Source organism: Cynara cardunculus (assembly GCF_001531365.2).
Source record: "Cynara cardunculus var. scolymus isolate 2C chromosome LG 13, CcrdV1, whole genome shotgun sequence".
In the NCBI taxonomy this organism is placed as follows: domain Eukaryota; kingdom Viridiplantae; phylum Streptophyta; class Magnoliopsida; order Asterales; family Asteraceae; genus Cynara; species Cynara cardunculus.
This window is the reverse complement of record NC_037540.1, coordinates 13,120,358-13,141,969: the sequence shown is the minus strand read 5'-3', so window position 1 is coordinate 13,141,969 and position 21,612 is coordinate 13,120,358. Positions and strand designations below refer to the sequence as shown.

At 33.4% G+C, this 21,612-nt stretch overlaps 2 protein-coding genes across 6 annotated transcripts; both read right to left on the bottom strand.

Annotated features, from left to right (window-relative positions):
* Positions 1 to 536: 536 nt before the first annotated feature.
* Positions 537 to 5,163, bottom strand: LOC112525326 (protein trichome birefringence-like 33). 2 transcript variants are annotated; one of them, XM_025135414.1, is made up of 6 exons: positions 4,941 to 5,163; positions 4,615 to 4,831; positions 2,021 to 2,192; positions 1,643 to 1,842; positions 1,331 to 1,489; positions 537 to 1,133 (listed from the first exon to the last, which is right to left on the bottom strand). In XM_025135414.1, exons 1-6 carry the CDS (start codon positions 5,140 to 5,142, stop codon positions 794 to 796), a joined length of 1,290 nt encoding a protein of 429 aa, XP_024991182.1. In that variant the 5' UTR covers positions 5,143 to 5,163; the 3' UTR covers positions 537 to 793. The 2 variants fall into 2 exon arrangements, with proteins under 2 accessions (XP_024991182.1, XP_024991183.1); XM_025135415.1 differs by having other exon boundaries at positions 1,673 to 1,842.
* A 5,894-nt stretch (positions 5,164 to 11,057) lies between these two features.
* On the bottom strand, positions 11,058 to 19,574 carry LOC112525174 (autophagy-related protein 27). 4 transcript variants are annotated; one of them, XM_025135175.1, is made up of 11 exons: positions 19,235 to 19,574; positions 18,223 to 18,265; positions 17,769 to 17,822; positions 14,790 to 14,853; positions 14,481 to 14,537; positions 13,642 to 13,748; positions 13,507 to 13,548; positions 12,640 to 12,728; positions 12,486 to 12,564; positions 12,354 to 12,401; positions 11,058 to 11,512 (listed from the first exon to the last, which is right to left on the bottom strand). In XM_025135175.1, exons 1-11 carry the CDS (start codon positions 19,411 to 19,413, stop codon positions 11,432 to 11,434), a joined length of 843 nt encoding a protein of 280 aa, XP_024990943.1. In that variant the 5' UTR covers positions 19,414 to 19,574; the 3' UTR covers positions 11,058 to 11,431. The 4 variants fall into 4 exon arrangements, with proteins under 4 accessions (XP_024990943.1, XP_024990944.1, XP_024990945.1 ...); XM_025135176.1 differs by lacking the exon at positions 17,769 to 17,822 and having other exon boundaries at positions 19,235 to 19,549; XM_025135177.1 differs by lacking the exon at positions 19,235 to 19,574 and having other exon boundaries at positions 18,209 to 18,263.
* Positions 19,575 to 21,612: the final 2,038 nt, after the last annotated feature.

The window sequence follows — 21,612 nt, the reverse complement described above, 5'->3', positions numbered from 1 at the left end:
ATCAATCACTCAAAAACATGGTCCTTACACACTGGTTTCTTGTTTTCTGGCACTACCCTTTTTGACCAGCCTAATAAGAGGCTTCACACGCAACATGGGATTTGTCTGTCACCGTCATATATACATTAAGGTATATTTGAGTCAAATATTCCAATGATTTTTATGGATTTGGTGTAAGATTTAGTGTTACTCATCGAAGATCTCCTATGATTTGTCAATTCAATGTTGTTTCATTAATTTTGAGCAATAAATAATATCTTTTAATCATATTCAATTGTGATATTAATAAAAAATACGTTAATAAAAACCAATGTAGATGCATAAACCTCAATTTATTTTGCAATAATTTTCTTGTTATTGAAATTTGGTTTGTGTTGATTGATCTCTTGCATGTCACTAGGCAACATATGATCATAAGAACTCCAAGATCACATCATCTTATTTACACATTAATTAGATCACGTGTATGCATTAAGAAACCGAAATAATTGGTCAACAAAACTTGCAGTCGAAGTTCCTTTTTAACTAAATCTTTGTCACATGCACACTATAATCGCATACATATAAAAAATGGGCGCACTGGCCAATCCATGGTTGCATAGACGGATTTAGGAAACTTGCTCGAACCCATTGAATCCAAATTATGGATATTTTCCCTTCAATGTTTTCAAGGAAGTAATTCATTGTTCACTTGGCCTTTTTGTGCCTTTGAGATGCAATGACCCAAAAACAATTTCAAAGATATAAAGAATATATGCAACAAGAAGTATCAATGAAATTCTCATTTGACTTATCAAGTATAAAAAAGCTTGGCAAATAAGAGTTCATTCCATGTATCCTGAAGCCCGGGCAAACACCAATGCACACAGTCTGCATAGCTAGTGGGATTGGCTATTTGTTTGGGTGTCAAAGGGCTCCATTGCTTCTTGTAAATTGACGTGTGGGCATCTTTTCGATAAAGTGAGAGTTGTGTGATGTTGAGAAATGTTATGGGAAACTTTGATTTTCTGAAGACTTCTCCGATAACTCCCATTATACTTTTTCTGCAATCAGATCCCCAGTAGTTTGGATCAGCAATCATTTCTGTCTGGTTATAACAATTTCCATTTGGCTCAGCTCCCCAATCGATGCTCCTGTACATAAAACCACAAAAGGGTAAACATATTTATGAAATAGACTATTTGTTTTCTCGTCATTTTTCTGAAGCAAAATCACCAAACCCATATAATAATGCTATAGTTATTTTGTATCACATGCTCAAAAGGTTATTTGATCGTCTATACTCTAAAGAAAGTCTATATTCTTATGTTGGGAAAGAAAATTTACTGACTTTTGATGAGAAGGAGACATGCTCGTGAAGAAGACTCTCGTTTTCTTGGGATTCATGTTATTCTTTGCCCATCTCAACATACTCTTCATCCCCATTCTGTAAGCATCCTCCGTCGACACTTCTACTATCTCTTTCTCTTCATCGTCAAACGATCCCTGCCTGCAAGTTCTCGCAAAAGTTAGTCCTCAATTGGTCATAAACATTAACATGATATATGGTTTTACGATCAACTTTGAGCTATAAAGTCACTGTAACATGATTGAACATGTTTGTTTAAATAAGTCTAAGGAAAGACCAAGAAAGAGAAATTACAAAATCTTGAACTCAAGGCCAGTCATCCACCATAGGTAGGTATTGAATACCATAATATCAACCCCTTTCCAGTGTTTTCCATGCTTGTAGATGGAACCTCTTCGTACAACTCTATCGGAAACACGATGTACGACAGCATCATCAGAGTTTGATTCAAGTAAAAAGGGAGCCCAATAGAATTCAATCGTCGCATTGTAATCCTACAACAATAAATATTCGTCAAAAACATAAATATTGAGATCCCCGGTCGTGTGTGTGTGTGTATATATATATATATATATATGAAAGGAATTAAGTATAAAGAAATAAGTATATTGAATACTTCAATAAATAAATTTAAAGAAAATTTGTTTTTAACTGTCTATGGAAAAATGTTACCTTGGCAGTGAAAACAGTGAGAGAGCCAAAAGTTTCCATGGATTTAGCATGATCTGGGATGAGTGAATGGAGAAGACACACCATTGATACGTACTGGCCTCTGTTTAAGGAATCTCCAACGAACATCATTCTCTTGTTTCTTAATGTTTCCAACATCAGTGACGCATTGAAACTGTATCATTAAATGTAATGTAAAAGAAGATTTAATCTCAATTTTTTTATATAATATAAACTTTTTAAAATGTGTTTAAAACAAAATCAAATCTTTTTATAGTTAAATAGATAACTCATGAATTTTAGCCCTAAGCAATTTAGTGATCCTTTTATTTCAAAACATGCTAGAAGAATTTTTGTGGGGCCCACCGTCCATCCTAAATTAATGAAAAGTCAAACTCTGTAGTTGGTGGAACCGTTTACCGAACTACATTTAAATTATTATTGAAAGAGTGAGTTGGTTTGCTAAAATTCTGAATTTAAACTTCAAATAAATTATTTATATCAATGGTTTTTAAAATTTTAATTTCATGACATTCAAGGTTAATGAAATTAATATCGTCAATTAATAACTGTTAAAAAAAGATAAAGCAGTTTTTAAACAAATTATAAAGATTAAAAATATAATTCACTCTAAAATTAATTGTGATTCACATATTTTTCAAAAAAATAAAATTGTTTATTAAATTTTTTAAAATTTTTCAAAAAAATAAAATAATTATGTTTTAAAGTTAAAATATGCAGGACACTATTAAATTGAATTATCAAACAATGGTGAATAAACTATAACAATTAAAATGATAATAGTTGAAATATTTTTCTGTTAACCATATTTTCAAAATATTTTTGGTAAAGATTTAAATGAAACGTGTATATGTGAATCATAATTAATTTTAGACTAAATAACACTTTTGGTCCCTATAGTTTGCTTAAAGACTGATTATCTTTTCTAATGATTGTTAACTGATAGTATTAACTACAAGGACCTTGAGTTTCATGAATTGAAAAGTTAGGAACCATCAATATAGATAATTTGTTTTAGGGATCAAATCTAAAATTTGAGCAAACTATAAGGACCACCAATATAATTCACTCTTATTGAAATTAAAATACTTATTGCATTTGTTCATTTTTTTTATATTTAGAGTGAACTACAAATGTAGTTTGATAGTCTCTATGGTTTGTCAAAAATAAGACATTTTATCTTTGGAGTTTCGAAACTACAACATGGCAATTATAGTTTGTTAAAATGTTTGATTTGATCCTTTACATTAAGGGTCGTTAAAAGGTTTCGTTAAATGAGGGGCATTTTCATCTTTTTATCAATTTTTTTGTCATTTACCTGATCAAAATTTATTTTATGATTTCAGTCCATGTGGTTTTTTATTGGGTAAAAGGCAAAAAAATCTATAGAAGCACGAAGATACCCCTCACGTGACAAAAAAAAAAAAATTAGTGACCCAGGCAGATTCGTTGGTGACTCTTATGGATGCCGCTAACTGGATTTACGATGTGGAAAACAGGGCAATGATTGTTTACAATGACAAAGGGTTCAAGTCCCTCCTTCCGCCCCTTATCCTAGTCTACACTTGTTCACAAATTATAACGGTTCGCCAAGGTGTAGCATCAGTTCCAGACAACCACTCAAGAACGAGGCAAAAGAAAAAGAGCAAAGTTCTTCCAAAAACCGACGCCGTACCACTTGGCTACCCGGATACGACATTAGAAAGAGAGACTAAATTCAGACATTATCGAAAACCACGATAGTCACTTTATTATATTTAAAATTGTAAGGACGAAAAATATTATCTTTTAGAAACCAAAGGGACTAAATTTGTGATTTGCTCTTTATTTTATCTTGGATGTTTTGATTTATTCTATTTTAATTTTAGATGTTAAACAAACTAATTTGTAGTTTAATTCAGAATGACATAAATTCTTTTAAAGTATTTGATGATAACCAAACTCAAAGTTGTAAAGTATAAAATATCATTTATTTATACAAAAATAGAAAAAAGGGGTTTAGTTGATTAATAAAATTTTGTCTACAAAAAACTAAACATTAAAAAATCTAACTAGTAGAAAGTAGGTTACAACGTATCATCGACACTTATTTTCTATAAGTCGATAAAATATTCACTTTCATCATACCTATAATATCATAATTATTATTTAATTTAAACAATTTCATGATCCAAAATCAATATTTCAAAATTTTGTAATAATTACAAAGAAAATATATATTTATTTGAAAACTTACCAAATTTAAATAAAATAAGATCACAAAATGCACATCAACCCCAAATGACTCCATATTTATCGAGTTTGAATTTTTTTTTAAAAAAAAAAAACTGAAATTTATTTTAGGGGTGTTTGGAATTGCTTATAAAAACAGTTTATTGACTTAATTCGGTATGTCACCGGTAACAAACATTTTTGAGTGTTTAGAATTTTAGATAAATAACTTATACTGATGTCAAACCGGTAATAAAAAGTTTTTGAAGAAGTTAAACTCTTCTAGTAAGTTTTAATAAGTTGATAAATTGTTTTTGTAAAAAAACATAAGTTGTTTCACCTTTAATTTGAAGAATTGAAGTTACCTTGGAAGAGAACAGCCATGTGGTTGCCATCTCCAAAACTGGTAATCCCGGTCCGGCCGGCCATGCTCCTGACACGTCAGCTGCGGCTGTATATATGGACACTCCGATTCTTGATACAACGGCCGGTTTAACGGATCCCACACCCATTTCCCACTAAAAACATCACATCCATCCTCCTTCTCCCCAATCGAAAATGGCAGCTTCTTGTAATGCTTCTCTAATTTATTAATAATTTAAATTAAAATTAAAAAAAGAAACCCTCTAATTCTATTAAAAATTTGAATCGATATACGGACTGCAAATAATCATGAAAATTAATTAATTACCAGTAAACGACGAAGGTGGTCGGTGTGGACTGATATCGAGATCGAGTTGCCCGAGGATGCAACCGAGGTCTTGACCGTAGAGAATGGTGATGAAGAGGATGAAGGCTAATAAGGTAAAAAGGTAAGGAGAGAGTCGAGGTTTTCTGGTAAGAATGAAGGTTGAAGATGAAGAAGAAGACGACGACGTAGGAGGTGGTTTCATATTCTTGAATTGTAATGTCAAAAATTTTGTTGGTTGGTTTTTGGTATAATGAAGAGATGTGTCTACGTTTATATGATGATGCATGCTTCAATAATATAATTTTGGACTAATTTTTGATCAATCCTAATGATGATGAGATGATGCTTTAATTTGGATCTAGGTTTTGTTTAATATGCATACATGTTTAGGTTTAATTTCATGTTTAAATTTGTAATAAACAACATAGTACATTGGACCCACAAAATTTGATACTTAGTTTTTTTGTTTTTACGGATACATTTTCGATAACTGTATGTTATTTATTCGAATTTAGGATGTGATTGTTGGGGATGGAGCGATATATGTATGTCACTTTCGTGCCCTTGTTTAACTTATTATTTATGAGATGATCCATGTTGTTAAAAAAATATAAGGGGCATCAGCCAAAAACCCGATAAAAGAACTTCGAAATCAATAAAAAAACGAAAAAAGTCGTTCAAAATCGATCAAAAAACCTTAAAAATTGCTTGAAATCAATCAAAAAACTTTAAGAATCTCTTAAAACGGTAGAATTTGGCTAAAAACACATTGAACAAGTTTATGGGCCTTTGATCTAATTTAAAAGTGACCTGCCATTGGTGATGGTTGGTTAAATTAAACAAAATTGAATGAATTAAGGGGCCATTTAGTAGACGTTTACTCGATAAGTGCTTGTTGGGTAATTTTTTTTTTCTGGATGAACATGACAAGGGGCAAAAATTTCACCCAGTAAGGGTAATTATGAAGATGAATAGTCTTACTCGGTAAGTGAATGTGACGACACTTACCCAGGTAAGCGCTTACCAGATAAAATAAATATATTAGTTGAATAATTTTATCCGATAAAATAAATTACAATGTTGATTTATGACAATAAGCACTTATCGAGTAAACATTTAGGTAAACGGCCCCTAAATCTATTGGTATCATCATATTGATTATAAATTAAAATAGAGGGTTATTTTTTTCAAAATTATAGTAAAGTTAGTTGGTGTCGATGATAAATGAAATGGATTAGTTGAATAATTATTTCATAATGTTTACAGCTTGTCTATCACATTAAAATTAATGGTGATCGAATGAGCCACCTAAATTTCTATATTTTCGCTAAATTCATTTTTTTTAATTCTTTTTTCCACTTTAAAATTTAAAACTAAAATTACCCTTTTGTTTTCAAGATCTGAAAAATGAAAAAAAAATGTAAAATTAAATTATGTAACATTTTGATTTTTAAACTTAAATTATATAAACATTAAACATATTTTTATTTAATTCTTATTTTTATAAGTCATAAATTAAAAGTCTATATATATATAACTTATAATTTAGAGTCTACACTTAAAAAGAATAGTTGGAATAAATGTACTCCGGAGGTAAGAATTTAATGAAAATATGTTGTTTTTATATGTAACTTGTCAATTAATTTAAGTCATAGCATTATATTAGTTATTTATTTGGGTCTTATAGTCCTACTTTGGTTAATAAGGTAATTTTAGTGGTTTCTTCATATAAAAGACTACAATATTTGTGGGCTTATCGACGATTTTAATCGGTCTTCAAGGACACCAATATAAAGGGTATTTTTTTTTAGTTTACTCAAAACATCTTCAACAACTTTTCTATAATAGAGAAAAACAACTTTTTATTCTCTGTAATACTTCAACAACTTTTCTATAATAGAGAAAAATAACTTTTTATTCTCTGTAATACTTCAACAACTTATCTATCTCATTCTTTGAAATCGAGAATCATGGAGAAAACTCTAAATATAAAAAATTCTTTAAAAATTAAAAAAAAAATGAGTTTTTTATTCATCCCACCAATGAGAGTTGGATTGACATCATTTTTTATATATTTCTCATAGAAAAGTGTATTGGATCATAAAATTATAAAATATTTAAATAATGTAATTAATAATAAAATCTCTAAAAATAGAGAACCTGTTGGAGTTGATTGCAATTTATTTTAAAGAATTTGACTTTCAATTTTCTATTTTAGAGAAGCCGTTGGAGATGCTCTCAGCAGCTAACACTTAAGGGGAACTGAGATTGAACCCAGAACTTATCTTGTATTTGAGGATACAAAATTAGGGTTGATCAAGGGCAAATATATCAAAAAAAAAAAAAAGTATTAGTATTTTATCCGAATAGAACTAAGTAACAATAAATATTAAAACAAAACAAATATTAAAAAAAAAATATGATTATTTAGCAAAAGGATATGATGGTTGGATGGGAAGCTATCATGGAATCTTGGCTTTTAAGCTAAGGTTCCTTTGTGAAAGATGATCCATCATTTTCCATCAACTCTTTTTAACATCTAATTAAAAACCCTATTTCTTTTTTAACCCTAAATCTTTTAAAACCTATTTTAGCTACACCCATAACTTTACTTTAAAATTTTAATTATTTCGTGAGTTGGATTTACTAAAATACTGCTTCGAACACCAGATTTTTGAAGCTCTACTTGCCGTAAAAAATGAATAAAAACAAACGTGATCTTCAACTCAAAGTACGTATCATGTGTCGGTTACAACTTATATCACGTAATTTACTTACGGTTTTTTCAAAATCCATATTTACTTAGAAATTATAATCGAATTTTGTAAAAATACTATATAATTTGTACATATTTGGAAGAAAAAGAAATAAAAAGTAGTTAAAGAGGGGAGTAGGTGATTTTCAGGTAAAATATCGACTTCATATGTTTGGTGTTTAACAAATGGAACAGTTGGAGATGAGTTGACATTGCCCCAACAATGATGTATGCCTGCATTGCATATCTTAGTTTTTCTTTCTGGACGGACCCACAATATATATATATATATATATATATATATATATATATAATCAAATGAAAACTATTTTGTTTGTGGTAAACGTGAGATTCAATCTCAACTACAGATTAAAGGTTAAATTATGAAATTAATAATTCTTGTTTAAAATATTAATTAAGAGAATTTTAGGGATTTTATAAATATCTTCTCTCATCTCTCCTATTTTGTTCTCTCTCCGGATAATCTTATTCGGCAAACCTTATTCCGATAAAACTTTTGTGAACACAAGATACACATTGTGACGCCTACAAACGGTGTTCGCTGTGATAATCAGGTATACATACAAGATGCACAATGTTATACCTTTTGTAAAGCAATGAAAATAACGAAAATGCACACTATGATACATTTCATAAAACAAAGAAAATATTGTGATATGCGTAAAACATTATGAACGTTATTACTATGATACACTTTGATTCACAAACGTCTTTGAAATACGATGTATATTAGGTAATTGATATACTAGGTAACTAATTTTAATTAATTAATTCATTCTAAAAAAATTAATTAAATATTTTGATTAGTTGTCAAAAATAGAATTATTATATTACCCTTTTAGCTTATTTAAGAAATATTCTTAAATATCTCAAACGATTGGTTCACATTTGATCTCACGATTACCACAATCTAATTAGTTCTCCCTTGAATGAGTCCATGTATATATACATATATATATATATAGGTGAAAGATTATGTGAGAAAGAATATTAGAGTGAGAAACGTGGGAAAGGATCAGAATTCTTAATCACCTTCAATCTCAAACCCACCAATGAATCACGTTTGATTGGGGGATTAGTCTGGTGAATCTCGGTGCATCTCACCCTAACATGCATCTAAGGATGAAGATCATTTCTTATGCTTCTTAACTTAACTCTTATATTCACCGGAACTCAACCCTATATATATATATATATATATATATATATATATATATATAATTAAATGTATGCATACATATATACATATATTAGGTTCGGAGAGAACTCTTAAAAAGAACCAAAAATCTATCTAGCCATGTTTTTTTAATAAAAATATATTTCCCTATTTTTTAAATCATAAGTCAATGAAATATAATGAAAATTGGAGTAAAACAAATCAAACAGACATATGATCACTTTATTATCTTTAATTTAATATTCATTTTGATATATTTTTCCATCTGTTTTTTTACGTCTCCCACCAATGGGAGTTAAACAATCAAATGGGAACTTCATATATTGGAGAACCGTGTAAAAACTTTTTTTTTTCATCTAATACAAAGATTTTAGATATTGTTTAACATAGATGAATTCTATTCATAACCCTTCCTATAGGGGGTTATCTGAATTGGGGGTGGGGGTGGGGGTGGGGGAAAGAACCAGATGTATATGTGTGAGGGGTATAAATAGCAACCCCCTTTACATATATTTGTTTCCCGAACATGTTCTATCCTTAGCCTCCATCTGTCATTAGTAATCTCAATTCGCATTTCCAATTCACTGGTACGATGCGCGCTACAACTAGGAGCCCCTTACTAGTAAGGGAAAAGACTAGCGTGTAAGAGCTGGTGAAAAATCAGCAACTTGTTAGAACTAGGTTTTGGCTTACCCCTTTCTTCTTATTAGGAAGATAGATTTGGAACCCTATGCAAGGGGCTGCTTGCTACTCACCCCTATCTCCTAAAAGGACGCACACTCGTTACCATTAAACAACGAATTAGGACCTAGACAATCTTTTTTAACAGTAGGAAACAACAGACATAAGCTAGTGCCACTAATAGGACCGGGCTTCTAACTAGCTGGAGTTGATGCTGCTCTTCCAGTAATAAAAACAAGACTGTCTTAAATCAACTTGTTTATTAGAATGCTTGTGAAACTCTATTACGTGTCTTTCACAAACATGTAAAAAGATTTTACAATGTAAAACAAATATATGTTAATCATTAATCAATACAGTAAATTATAGACTTAGATGAAGAAAATCATGCGAAATAACACATGATACATTAATTCTCACGATTTGCAACTTTTTTTGTATTTCTCACTATAATGCCCCAAGCCAAAAGTATCGGGCTAACCAAATAACTTCAAATTCGACTTAAACAATGGTTGAAGTTATTGATAGCCCACAACTTGAAGCTTATAAAAGTACATAAATCTTATTTTCTATTTTGTGGGAACGGTTGTTATAAACTCCCTCACTTAAATTCCTGACGTCCTAATCTCCCAGCATTCTCCTTGTAGTCGGCAATGTGGTATTCGCCTAAGACGTCACAAACACCGCTCAAAGGACTCATCATGCTCGAAGAGGTTTGCCCCCACCACATCTTGTTGGTACAAAAATCGGCTCTGATACCATTTGTAATGCCCCAAGCCCAAAGTAACAGGTTGGTGGTCCAGTATTTACAGTCACATAAATAATATGTCAACAGGTCATAGATTTAATTAAGATCTCCTTTAAAGTTATATACATTCACACTTGGCTCAATTCTAATTGAAGATTAACAGTAATGAGATGCACCGGATCAGTTCCTGTATCAAACACAATTTAGGGTGGAAGTGAGATTAAAAATGATCAATAGTCTAGATCCCTTCTTACGCTTCTTAAACTCAACTTTTATTCTCACACAATACTTTATCATGGACCCAATGGTGTGTGTGTGTGTGTGTGTMTATATATATATATATATATATATATATATATATATGGTTGGATTCACGTGAGACCAGCCTGTTTTCGTGAGACCCGTGAGACCAAATTTTTACATTTGAAACTTCACAGCAAAAACACTGTGAAGGTTTAAAAAAGTCGAACCTTCACAGTAAAAACACTGTGAAGGTTACCTTCACAACATTTTGCTGTGAAGTTTCAAGTGTAAAAAGATAGTCTCACTGGTTTCATGAAAACAGGCTGATCTCACGTGATCCCAAGTCTCTATATATATATATATATATAGGATGTGGTTGGGTGGTTCCCATGCTGGTGTGCATTACCAGCAAAAACTTGCATGGTTGAAGACTTGGAAGTAGTACATTTGGTCCCAGTGTCTGATCTCCTTTTTTAACATCCAAAAAACAGATGGGTAAAATGCATTTACCATAACATCCAAAAAAATTACATAGAAAAATAGCATAAAACCATTTCAGGCTTTTTTACACTGTCAAGGAAATAACTCAGCTAATATTTTTGGCAATGCAGCATGAAGACCAAGAAATACAAATGAATAAATACTTAAAATTATAACTTCTGATACAGTAAAAACCTCATTGTACACCTCAGCATCTAAAACAGGTTTAATAATTTAATCAAATATGATTTTGCCGCGAGAAAGAAGATGCATACGAAATGCTCGAATTCTTGTTTTGCATACCGAACTGGAACATATTCTGCTTTCTCCGACCCTGTGACAGCAATGGTTGCACCAACTATATTTGGACCAAAGGATGTTGCAAGTCAAAAGTCAACGGGAGAATACGAGCTCCTGTAACTTTGAGAAGGTCCTTTAAATCTTCGAATCAATGACATGATTAAACTCTGCAAACATGGCAGTGGTTATTGAAAGTTAAAATGTACCAAAGCGCAATTTTTCTGGAGATTTTGGAAGCAGTTAAAAAGACAAAGAAATTGATAGCGGATGCAGAGTTCAAGCTCTAAACCATTCTAAAATGTCCTTTGGGTGCGTTTGGTATGAGATCAGAAGTGGACGGGCGAGAGTTAAAAATGCACGTGAAAGAATTCCCGAAGGTTTTAGGGTTTTAAGTTGACATTTAGTAATTTATCAATCTTGTTTCATCTCCATGATTTTTATCCACCTATTTTGGTGGGGCAGAAATGCATTTTTATCCCACTTAGTCCATGTCCCAACTTTGTGTCGGTCTAATGTTGCATCAAATGTCTAACAACAAGTTCTTAAACTGTCATGTCTCGTGTAGCAAACACATTAATGGTAACAAAATAGAGGAATCTTGTAGACCAAAAAAACTGGTGTCATCAATATGCTGTACGATCACTAATGAACAAATATGTAAATTTTGGATTGGAACCATGTCAAGAAATTTTGGGGAATCCCAGAAAGAAAATTGTTGTATTTGATTTAAAAAGTAGGGAGCAATATCTATATGCAAGCTTACATATAGATTGACCACGTTCCCTTTTATCATAAATATTCTTTTTCAGCCACAGAGCCAATAAATGAACAAGGTATATCTGTATGTGGTGTCTGCGGAGGGTAAGATGTATGCAAACCCAACCCCTACCCCAAAGAATAGAGTGGCTGTTTTAATGAAGACCCTCCCCCCCCCCCCCCTCCCCCCGGCTTGTGAAAAGTGAAACTTAACGTACAATCAAGGAGAAAGATTAAGTGATGAAACAATACCCGAACTCTATGGGGCAAGCTGGCCCAAAATTCCAAATTCGGAATAATCTGAAAATATAAACAGAAAGTAAGTCATGCAACAATCCCCAACTAAGACATCCAGTGTTTTAGGTGAAGGTTGAGAAAACTTACATCTATACCACGAATGCCAAGATAGAAGAAGCGATAAGCAGCTCCAGCTATCAGATAACCTCCAAGGAGACACAAAAGTCTGAAGAACAAAAAAAGAAAATTCAGAAAAGGACAATATGAATGTTCGTTGTATCATTTGTAATTTGATCATTACGTGATGAAGAGGGTGCCGAACCAGCCCCATCCATTGCCATGGGCAGACAAAACGTTAGCGCAACCAGCTGGATGCATTATTTGCGTAGCCTGCATTAAATAGGCAGCCACTGTAAAATGATTGGCTGCTAAAAGTTACAGATAAACGTGATAACCAAACTAAACAAGCCTCAGTGAGTCCCACATGGAGTAGGGTCCGGGGAGGTAAAATGTACGTAGCTGCTGACTTTCTAACCCTCTCCTTACCTATGTTTCTGGTGCCTACTCGACTGTCCTAGTACATCTATGCCTACCTTTCGACTCTAACCCATTCGCAACCCTCAACTACTCTATATCCCCTTCCCCGCCCCCAATAATCACTGGTCCTTACACACAATCTGCTGTCCTAGTCCTGTGTCTCCACAAACTCCTATCTGAGTTATGATAAGGGTAGTCGACTTATTTGAGGAACACGTGATACTATAATAAAGTTTATAACAAGAAATACAAATAGACTAATGGGCGAAGGATCGTGTAAGAAAGGAAGTTATGGTGAGAAATGTAAGCAGAGATCTGAACCCTTGATCACTTTTAATCTCATGCTCACCCATGAATTGTGCTTTAGAAAGGAATTGATCCGGTGCATTTTGGTGCACCTCATTAGTGTTGACATTCAATTAGGATTGATCCAAGGGTGGAGATCTTTTTACACTTCTCACCTAACTTCCCTTCTCACCGGAATCCAACCCTGGACTGATGTTGGTTTTAAACTTTGTAACAAAATCGATGTAGTATTATGTTTGGAGAGTGGTTCATGTCGCTCCATGGAGGGGTATCTATCGGTTCTCTATCAAGTGCAGATGGAACTTTTGGGTTTCAAAACACTCACAAAGTTACAAAGCCCACCGACTCTCTCGAGTGTCTTTGGTCCCTGTGAAAAGCAACACGTAGAAGAATTTGAGTTGTTATTTAGAAATTTAGAAAGATGATAACTATTAAAAAGGCAAAGGTAATGTTTTCTCACTTGAACTTGCTTTGAATCACAGATAACAGAAACAGAAAGTGAACAATTCATATCTGACCCTTGGTGCCACATTTTGACGACAACACCCCTGTCTGGACTGTTTTTATCTGTCATTTTGATAACCCAAAAAAGAGTAAATATAGATGTTGCAAGCATCAGAATACAACTTCTTTGCAACAAAACAGAAAAAAAAAAGCATCACGACACTTTAAGGGATCATGCACGTACTGCAAATGAGAAAAAGACGCATGAGCCATTATGAGGGAGACAACATACCACAAGAAAGCCCAACGTGAGCCAGAAATGTCTAAAGTCATACATTAATGCCCATAAGACCCATAAACCAGCTACAAAGCAAATGAGTCCTAAGAAAAGGCCTTTGAGCCAATGGTATCAAAATCGCTAGAGTAACATTCATGGGGCCAGATTCAAGTTTTACTAGAGACAAGTTGGGTTCGAGACTCTCGAGTATTTTCTACACAAATAAAAAAGAAAAAAAAATGGAAGAATCCAATTGGGAATACAACCGTCAAGTCTTACTCAGGGGCCATTTACCCAAACGCTTACCTGGTAAGCGCTTATTGATAGAGTCAACACTCTAACTTACTTTCCCGAGTAAGACTGTAGTCCATCAAAACGGTATTGTATGCAACAATTTATCCGGTAAGCGCTTACCAGGTAAGAGTCGTTACCCTCACTTACTGGGTAAGATTCCCAGCCCTTGCCATGTTCATTCGGTAAGGTAAATGACCCGGTGAGTGCTGAGCAGGTAAGCATTTAGTAAAAGACCCCTTAGTAACAAGTTATATTTAGGGCCAATGTTATTAAAACGACATTACCAATAAGATCTGTGGTGATGGTTTGGATGCGCCCAATAGTAGTACATACAGGATAACCTGCATATGTTCCATAAAACTTCATAAGCTGTTTTAGACGTTTCTCCTATATGATATAACAACATACAAGTACACACACAAAGGGATTCATTTGAGAGAAAAAAGACCATAAAGAGATTTCCCTTCCCTCTGATTAAATGATTTCAAAAAATATGAATAAGTTCCTATTTCTCCAAATGATCCAACTCAAAGCTTTTATTTATAAGATGATAAATAATATTTGTATTTATAGAAGTTTCCTCAAGAACACACCCAATTTATTAGTGGACATAAGTGCACTGCAACCCATCCCGCATCGGGATGATTCCCCACATCCCTGTACAAATAAAATTCAGATCATCATTACAAAATCTTTATTACAATTTAAGAAATGAAAATACACAATATCAATCTGAGGACTTAGCCATGGCTGGTGAGGAAGGTTTTAGTCAACTAAATTAACTATCATAACAAGGAGCAAGTTCGAAACCATCAAACGAGAGCTTCATTTCTTGTACACTGGCTAACAAGATAATGCTTGCCTCGACAAAGTATCAAGGGATTATTCCTCTAGTCCCAAAACTAATGCCTTCTTTATAACTTAAGGAGTCGAAAGGACTGTTTGAACTACAAATTTGATATGAACTCATTTAATTTTCAAGAAAAGTTAGGCATATTTTAAACTAAAAGACCAACATTAAAATGCAAAAGAATAAACATTAATTTGAATTTCCAAAAATATTAGATTAGATCTTCAAAGTCAAAAGGGACTGTCTGGACGGGGGAATATGATAACCAAAAACCATTTGATACATGTTGATCTCATGCAAACGTTTAGAAGAAGGTTTTCTACAATCTGCGCATGAACATAACCAGACAAATTGAGTATGTGATTACAAATAACGTAACAAACATCCAGCTATTGAAATACGAAGAGTCCTTTTTCCTTGACAGTAATAAAAGATTTAATTGCAAGGCTTGGGCACAGGAAGCATACACCATAACAAAGATATTTTCCCGGACTCCGAGGAGCAGACAACACCTGAAACAGTCTTAGAGAAGATTCCTTCAGGATTCAGTCCTCAAATGATATAGTTCGTGAAATCTACAAATGAGTGCCAGACGGATAAGGCCCAAAGCAAGAGATAGAGCATTCTTAGGAAAAACTGTACCATATCAAGATGTCCTAATCATCTCTTGGCAAATGATGGCACAGTGGTGAGTTTCACTCCCATATTACCGAAGTAGTATCAACTGTAACTCTATCCCAATTAGCAGCTCCTCAACAAAAGTTCAAATGCTAGCTCCAAGCAGCAAGTGAAATTAAATATCGATCACTTCTAACAACATTAGAACGCAGAAGCGGGCAATGAAAGACATGGTCTCCCATTTAGTTTGTTATTTATTTTATTTTTCTATGAGTTGTATAAGCTACAATGTATGGTTTCAACTGAATTTGTGTTATTTTTTTTGGTTAAATTACACCATAAGATCAACATAGTGGGAGATGTTGCTTGGTGTTCCTATTAAGCCCATAGAGCTTAATGTTCATAATTACTTGATATAAGTTAATTTTGGACTCCACTACCTTGCTACGTGTTTCATGATTTAAGATGTAAAAATATGGCACCCTCGTACACATACCAGTGACTTGGATCGGATAGAGGGTTGGATCACAGGATCATGGATGATGTGAGTTGCATCAACCATAAACCCACACACCCAATGCATCTGTACCAATATTTGTCCATCAACCACCTTTCGTCAAAATAGACCTTCCTTTATGATCAATTCATTCAATATTATCCTTCAATCTACCATCCATTCAGCATCTTTGGAACTAAAATTCCTCCTCTATGTGCACTGTTCATTTAGTTTCACAAAAGGAGAATAAATAGCGTATGCCATATGTATTCAATCATTTGGTGATTGAGTGCCAATATTGTTTATTAATCGGTTCTCTAATTCCATTTAGTGGATCACTATATAATCTTGTATTAACTCACACTGCATGCTTCTGATGATTTAATATTTTCTTTATAACTAACTCTTCAGAGGTTAGATATAACACAAGTTCTTCCGAAGCATAAAAGAAAGAGAGGAAGCAAAACTTAGTCCTTTATAGAAAAATTAAGAATCTAAGTTCGATAAATGTGAAAGATCTTAAACTTTCATTAGCTGTCATATTCCTAGGGGAGGGGTCTCATCCGGTGGCGGATACAGAAGGTTAAAGAATTTTAGAACACCAGTTTTAACAAGTCATGGGTCAAAGATATTGGGTTGGGTCCAATAAATATTACAATATGTCAATACAACCTACTTAATTCAAATCACTACAGATTTTTGAACACTTTACAATTCGGTACCAAACTATTCACAATTAGGTATATTGCGCAATAAAATGCTTGTAATATCTCGATGAAGAAACTTAACACTACTCTACATTCAAAACTAGCAATTACCAACTCACAAAAACAAATCGATTTTCAACAAATCCTAACTTAAGAAAATAAATTTTACAAAACCTAACAATTAATAATAAATAATAAACATATAAATAACACATATATTTAAGCAAAAAAACTAAAAATAAAGTATAGTAGTAACGCATTTCTTCAAAGGTAAGAAGTTGAGGGTAAGTACTGGGGAAGGTTGGGGGAAATATGAAAATTTAGGCTTAGAATTTTCTTTTCATAGCTTTTGTATAGGTGTAGCTGACTTTTTTGTTGGGGGCAAGTGCCCCCTACCCCTTAAAGGTAGATCCGCCCCAGGTCTCATCCACTACTGTTGTTCCTTAATCTGTTTTCTAACACCATTTATCGAATACATTACAAATTCATGCATTAAATCAAACTACATGATCTTCATGATTTGATCTTTTCATCATAACTAGTCCATTACAGATTGGGCATTGTGAAGTTCTTCCCAAGAATAACAGGAGAAGAGGTAAAATTTATTCCTCTACAGATAAATTAGGAATCTCAGTTCGATAGATGTCAAAGATCTTACTTTTTCATTAGGTGTCATATTCCTTGGGTTGAGGTCCAGTAGTAGGGGGAGACAAAGGTCAATTATCCATCTCAAGTGATGTGGAAAGGAGGGACATCAGTTCTCCAGAGATGGATCCTGTTTCACCATGATATATAGGGCTGAAAAAAGGTTTCTTGGGTACTCAAATGTTTCATCCAAATAATTTTAGCTCCTTTTGAACATATTAACATCACCAATAACTGTAACTTGAGAGACACTCACCCAGCAATCATAACATCTTGGTGGGTCATGGTTAAAAATCATTCCATCGCAAAGCTGCCCCACATAGAAAAGTAAAAAAGATAACAAGTTAGCTTAAAATAACATGGCTGATGGTCAGTCATGTATGTATAATAGAAAGACCGTGTTCACTTAGCAAATTTTCCTCTTATGGATTCTCTCTATCACTTTAATATCGGCATAAACATTAATGAAGAAGAAGAAAAAAAGAAATCAGCAATATCTAACTCTGTAAAGACACAAATAAATATATTTGTAGATAAAAGGATATAATGCAGTAATGCTCATAAACTTCTGCTACTGACTAAATAGACGGAAGCAGTAAAAGGCAAAAGTTTGAATTATATATATCTTGTATTGTGTTGTAACTATAGCAAAAGGAAAAGGAAAATTCATTCGCAAATAAAGCAATAAAGCGTAACCTGTTAGAGACAACCTGAAACCAAATCACTGTCCCATTAGATGACACCTTGTAATATCTGATTCAAATTAATTGAAGATATGGTTAGCCCATTGTACTAGAAGTGTGCAACATTTCCATGTCATTGTTTCAGTCTACAAGAAATATTACTTACCAAGAAATCAATTAAATTAATATTTACTCTTACCTATTTCATTCCTTCAAGTTCAACTCGATCAATTCTGACCCCCAACCCCCAAAAAAGAGTACCATACTACCATGTAATTCTAAATATTTGATTCAAATATGGTAGTTCAAGGGCTCGTAAGGAATTTAAGAAGTTAGTTGGTATTTAACGAGTTAGTTAAAAAGTCCAGTTGCATATACCTGATGAAGAGAGGCCATTCATTAATTGGTCAATTTGAGGATTGAAAGTGGTTCTTGAAAACACCTCAAAGAGTTACAGCTACGATTTATATGACATCAATGCATAATACGAATGACGAGTTAAAACATTGGAACTCATTAGAATGTGATAGAACTTAAAAGCATAAATGAATTCTGTAATATGGAGTTCAATGAAAACTAGTTATATAGGGAAGATAAGGGAAGAATAATATGTTGATGTGGCAACTAGAGGAGTTTTTCCCTTTTGCATTTTTGCCATTTTCTATGAACAAAAGAGCTTTTTTATATTAATGAATTTAACACCGTTAAAATTCATCTATTTCAGCATTCAGCTAATTGCTCCCTCGGTAATCGAAGTGAATCTTTTCTTTGAAGAGGATAAGCAAACATGAACTTCGCAATTTTAGATGCCTCCATCAAATTAATATATCTCTCCAACTCTTGCCACAATGCCACCTAATTTTCTACTATCCCTTCACCATATTAAAACTTTAATCAATTAGACTATGCGTGTCTGTAAATGAGAGAATGAACGCTTGCAATGCTCAATACCCTAAGCGAAAAATCGACCATAACAAAATCTATTGAATGACATATCCACAGAGACATATGAAGGGGTTGGTAGGGAGGGAGGAAGTACCCGTCCTCGCTGAGAACGCCATGAGGGAATGTTTGAGAAGGGGAAGCCAAGCTGTAGCTATAGAGCTTAGTCTCTAGGGTAATACTGAATTCACAAATATCAGATACCGAATGAATTGCACCGAATCTGTATAGAATCGGTAAACTGAGAATGTAGAGAAGGAAACTCCGTAATTGCATTTCCCGACGATTTATGATCCCCGTTTAAATGGAAATCGACTGAATTTCTTGCAATTTGGGGAAGATCATGGAAGTGGAAAAATTAGGGTTCGAATCGAACTTCTGCAGTTCTGCCCCTTTCTGTGTATAAACATGTGACCGTTGTCGGGAGCCGTTACCGTGTACCTGTACCATTACCTGAATGGCTGAATTAATGAAGCTCTTGCCATGTGCAAGTGCAACTAGTGTGCAACAATTTGGAGAAGCCCAATAATTAAGCCCAATCAATAGGCCCAATCTAAATGGGCTTTATTTGGGGTTAGGCCGTTAGGGTAGTTATGGCCAAAAACCGGTCCCGAACCGGGCCCAACCAGTCCCAAAATTTCTCATAACCGGCCTAACCGATTACGGCGTAACTGGTCCTAGTCCCGCTCGAAAACGTTGAGCCCGGTCAAGCTTTATTGTAACCGGTTATGGACGCCGGTCATTAAAAAAAATTATTTTTATTTTGTTAATGATATATATTTTTAATACATTATAAAATTTGTATTTGGTCACTCAGATACACTTTAAAATGCGTTTTATTATAATTAAAATTACATTGTCTTACAAAATATAGTGAGAACCCGATAATTATGAACGTTTTTTTTGCGTTTTTTGCGAATCGAGAACTTGATATGTAAATCCCTCAACCAAGACACTTATATATAGTGTTTAGAAAACAAAAAATACAAAAAAAAAAGGCCAAAAAAGGCTACATTTTAAAAAAAATAGTTACATATTTTAAAAATCAGGCCGGGCCGGGCCTGTCCATAACCGGTCCCGGTCCTGCAAAACACCCCAAATCCATAACTGGTTTGGCCATCACTAGGTTAGGGGTCGGGCCAGGCCGATTTGGCCATCACTAGGTTAGGGGACGGGTCGGGTCGGGCCAGTTTGGCCATCACTAGGTTAGGGCCCGGGAATAGTTATTCTCTTTCAAATTTTCAATCAACAAAATGAGAAATGGGGGAGAGAGAGAAAGAGGTCTTTATTGAAGAGGCTTTACACCTAGAATAGGACTAATGCAGACCTAGAAGAATGGTCGTTTTTTCCGAAAAGATGAATATGCAAAGGGYAAGGTAAAGAGAAAGTCTTTTGAACAACCAACCTGACATAAGGATTCTAGCTCGCCCACTTAGAGCAGATGGAGATTCTCGAACGGGGATAAGTTGCACTCGACGTCTATTAAACAAGACCAAAAACAAAGCCATATCATGCTCTCAGAGGAAACTAGTGATGATCGCCATGAATGCAACTCTTGAGGACGTGTACAAGAGAAATCTTTGCCGATTCCTATTATATATAGGTCTATTTTTTTTAAAAGTAAGTTTTTCAAATTTTCTATTAACATTTTTAATATCTGTACATGATTTTTATATCCAAAAACTTAAAGTTTTTTAAGTGTTCCGATACTAAAGATTTTAAAGTATATTTGAATGATTCAATTAGAAATTTTTAAGTGTATCTCAATAAGATATTGTACAAAAAAAGAAAATATTCAGACAAGGTTTTTTTTATATGCAAAATTGATCTTGGAAAAAAAACAACATTGGGACCGATTTGGGTTCGGCCCAGGGCCGGTTCTAGGAACCGGACTTGTACATGGAGAATTGGTCGGGTATTTTTTATCCGAACCAAGACCGGTTACAAAAAGAAAATCTTGGATCATGACCGATTTAAGCACGATTCAAGTCCGGTTTTTAACCATCTCTATCAGGATCTAATACCTTTTTTTTTGTCGGTGGAAATGAAATTTTTTATCATAAAAATTTGTTTGAAAATTGTCTTTTTCTATCGAATAAAGTTAAATTAACTTTACTAAAGGTAATCCACTACTAAAACATTAAAATAGGGGTTATGTTTGCTTCAATTCACCATCAAAACATTAAAAAAAAATTAGGGGTCGTTTATTAAACACTTATTCGGTAAGTGCTTAGCGGTAAAATTTAATATTATCATTTACTTACCCGGTTAGATTTTAATCCACCAAAACAATATCGAAAATTTACCCGACAAATGTTATATAAGCATCACTTAAAAATAAATACACACTAACATCAACCTTATCTAGGTCTTTAATCAAATGAGTTAAGAAGCTTAATTTCAAATTATTAATTAATTTTAATTATAAATTATTCATTAGTATTAATTATTGATTATTTAGAATTATTTATTAAT

Excerpts from the sequence above, each read along its gene's own strand:
- LOC112525326 (XM_025135414.1), bottom strand. The coding sequence starts at position 5,142 with ATGAAACCACCTCCTACGTCGTCGTCTTCTTCTTCATCTTCAACCTTC. Across the intron at positions 4,832-4,940 it reads ACCACCTTCGTCGTTTACTG|AGAAGCATTACAAGAAGCTG; the intron begins GTAATTAATTAA and ends TTAATAAATTAG. Across the intron at positions 1,843-2,020 it reads TCACTGTTTTCACTGCCAAG|GATTACAATGCGACGATTGA; the intron begins GTAACATTTTTC and ends TTATTGTTGTAG.
- LOC112525174 (XM_025135175.1), bottom strand. The coding sequence starts at position 19,413 with ATGCAATTACGGAGTTTCCTTCTCTACATTCTCAGTTTACCGATTCTA. Across the intron at positions 14,854-17,768 it reads CAAGATGTTATGATTGCTGG|GGATGTGGGGAATCATCCCG; the intron begins GTGAGTGTCTCT and ends TTATTTGTACAG. Across the intron at positions 13,749-14,480 it reads CATCACCACAGATCTTATTG|ATAAAAACAGTCCAGACAGG; the intron begins GTAATGTCGTTT and ends TCAAAATGACAG.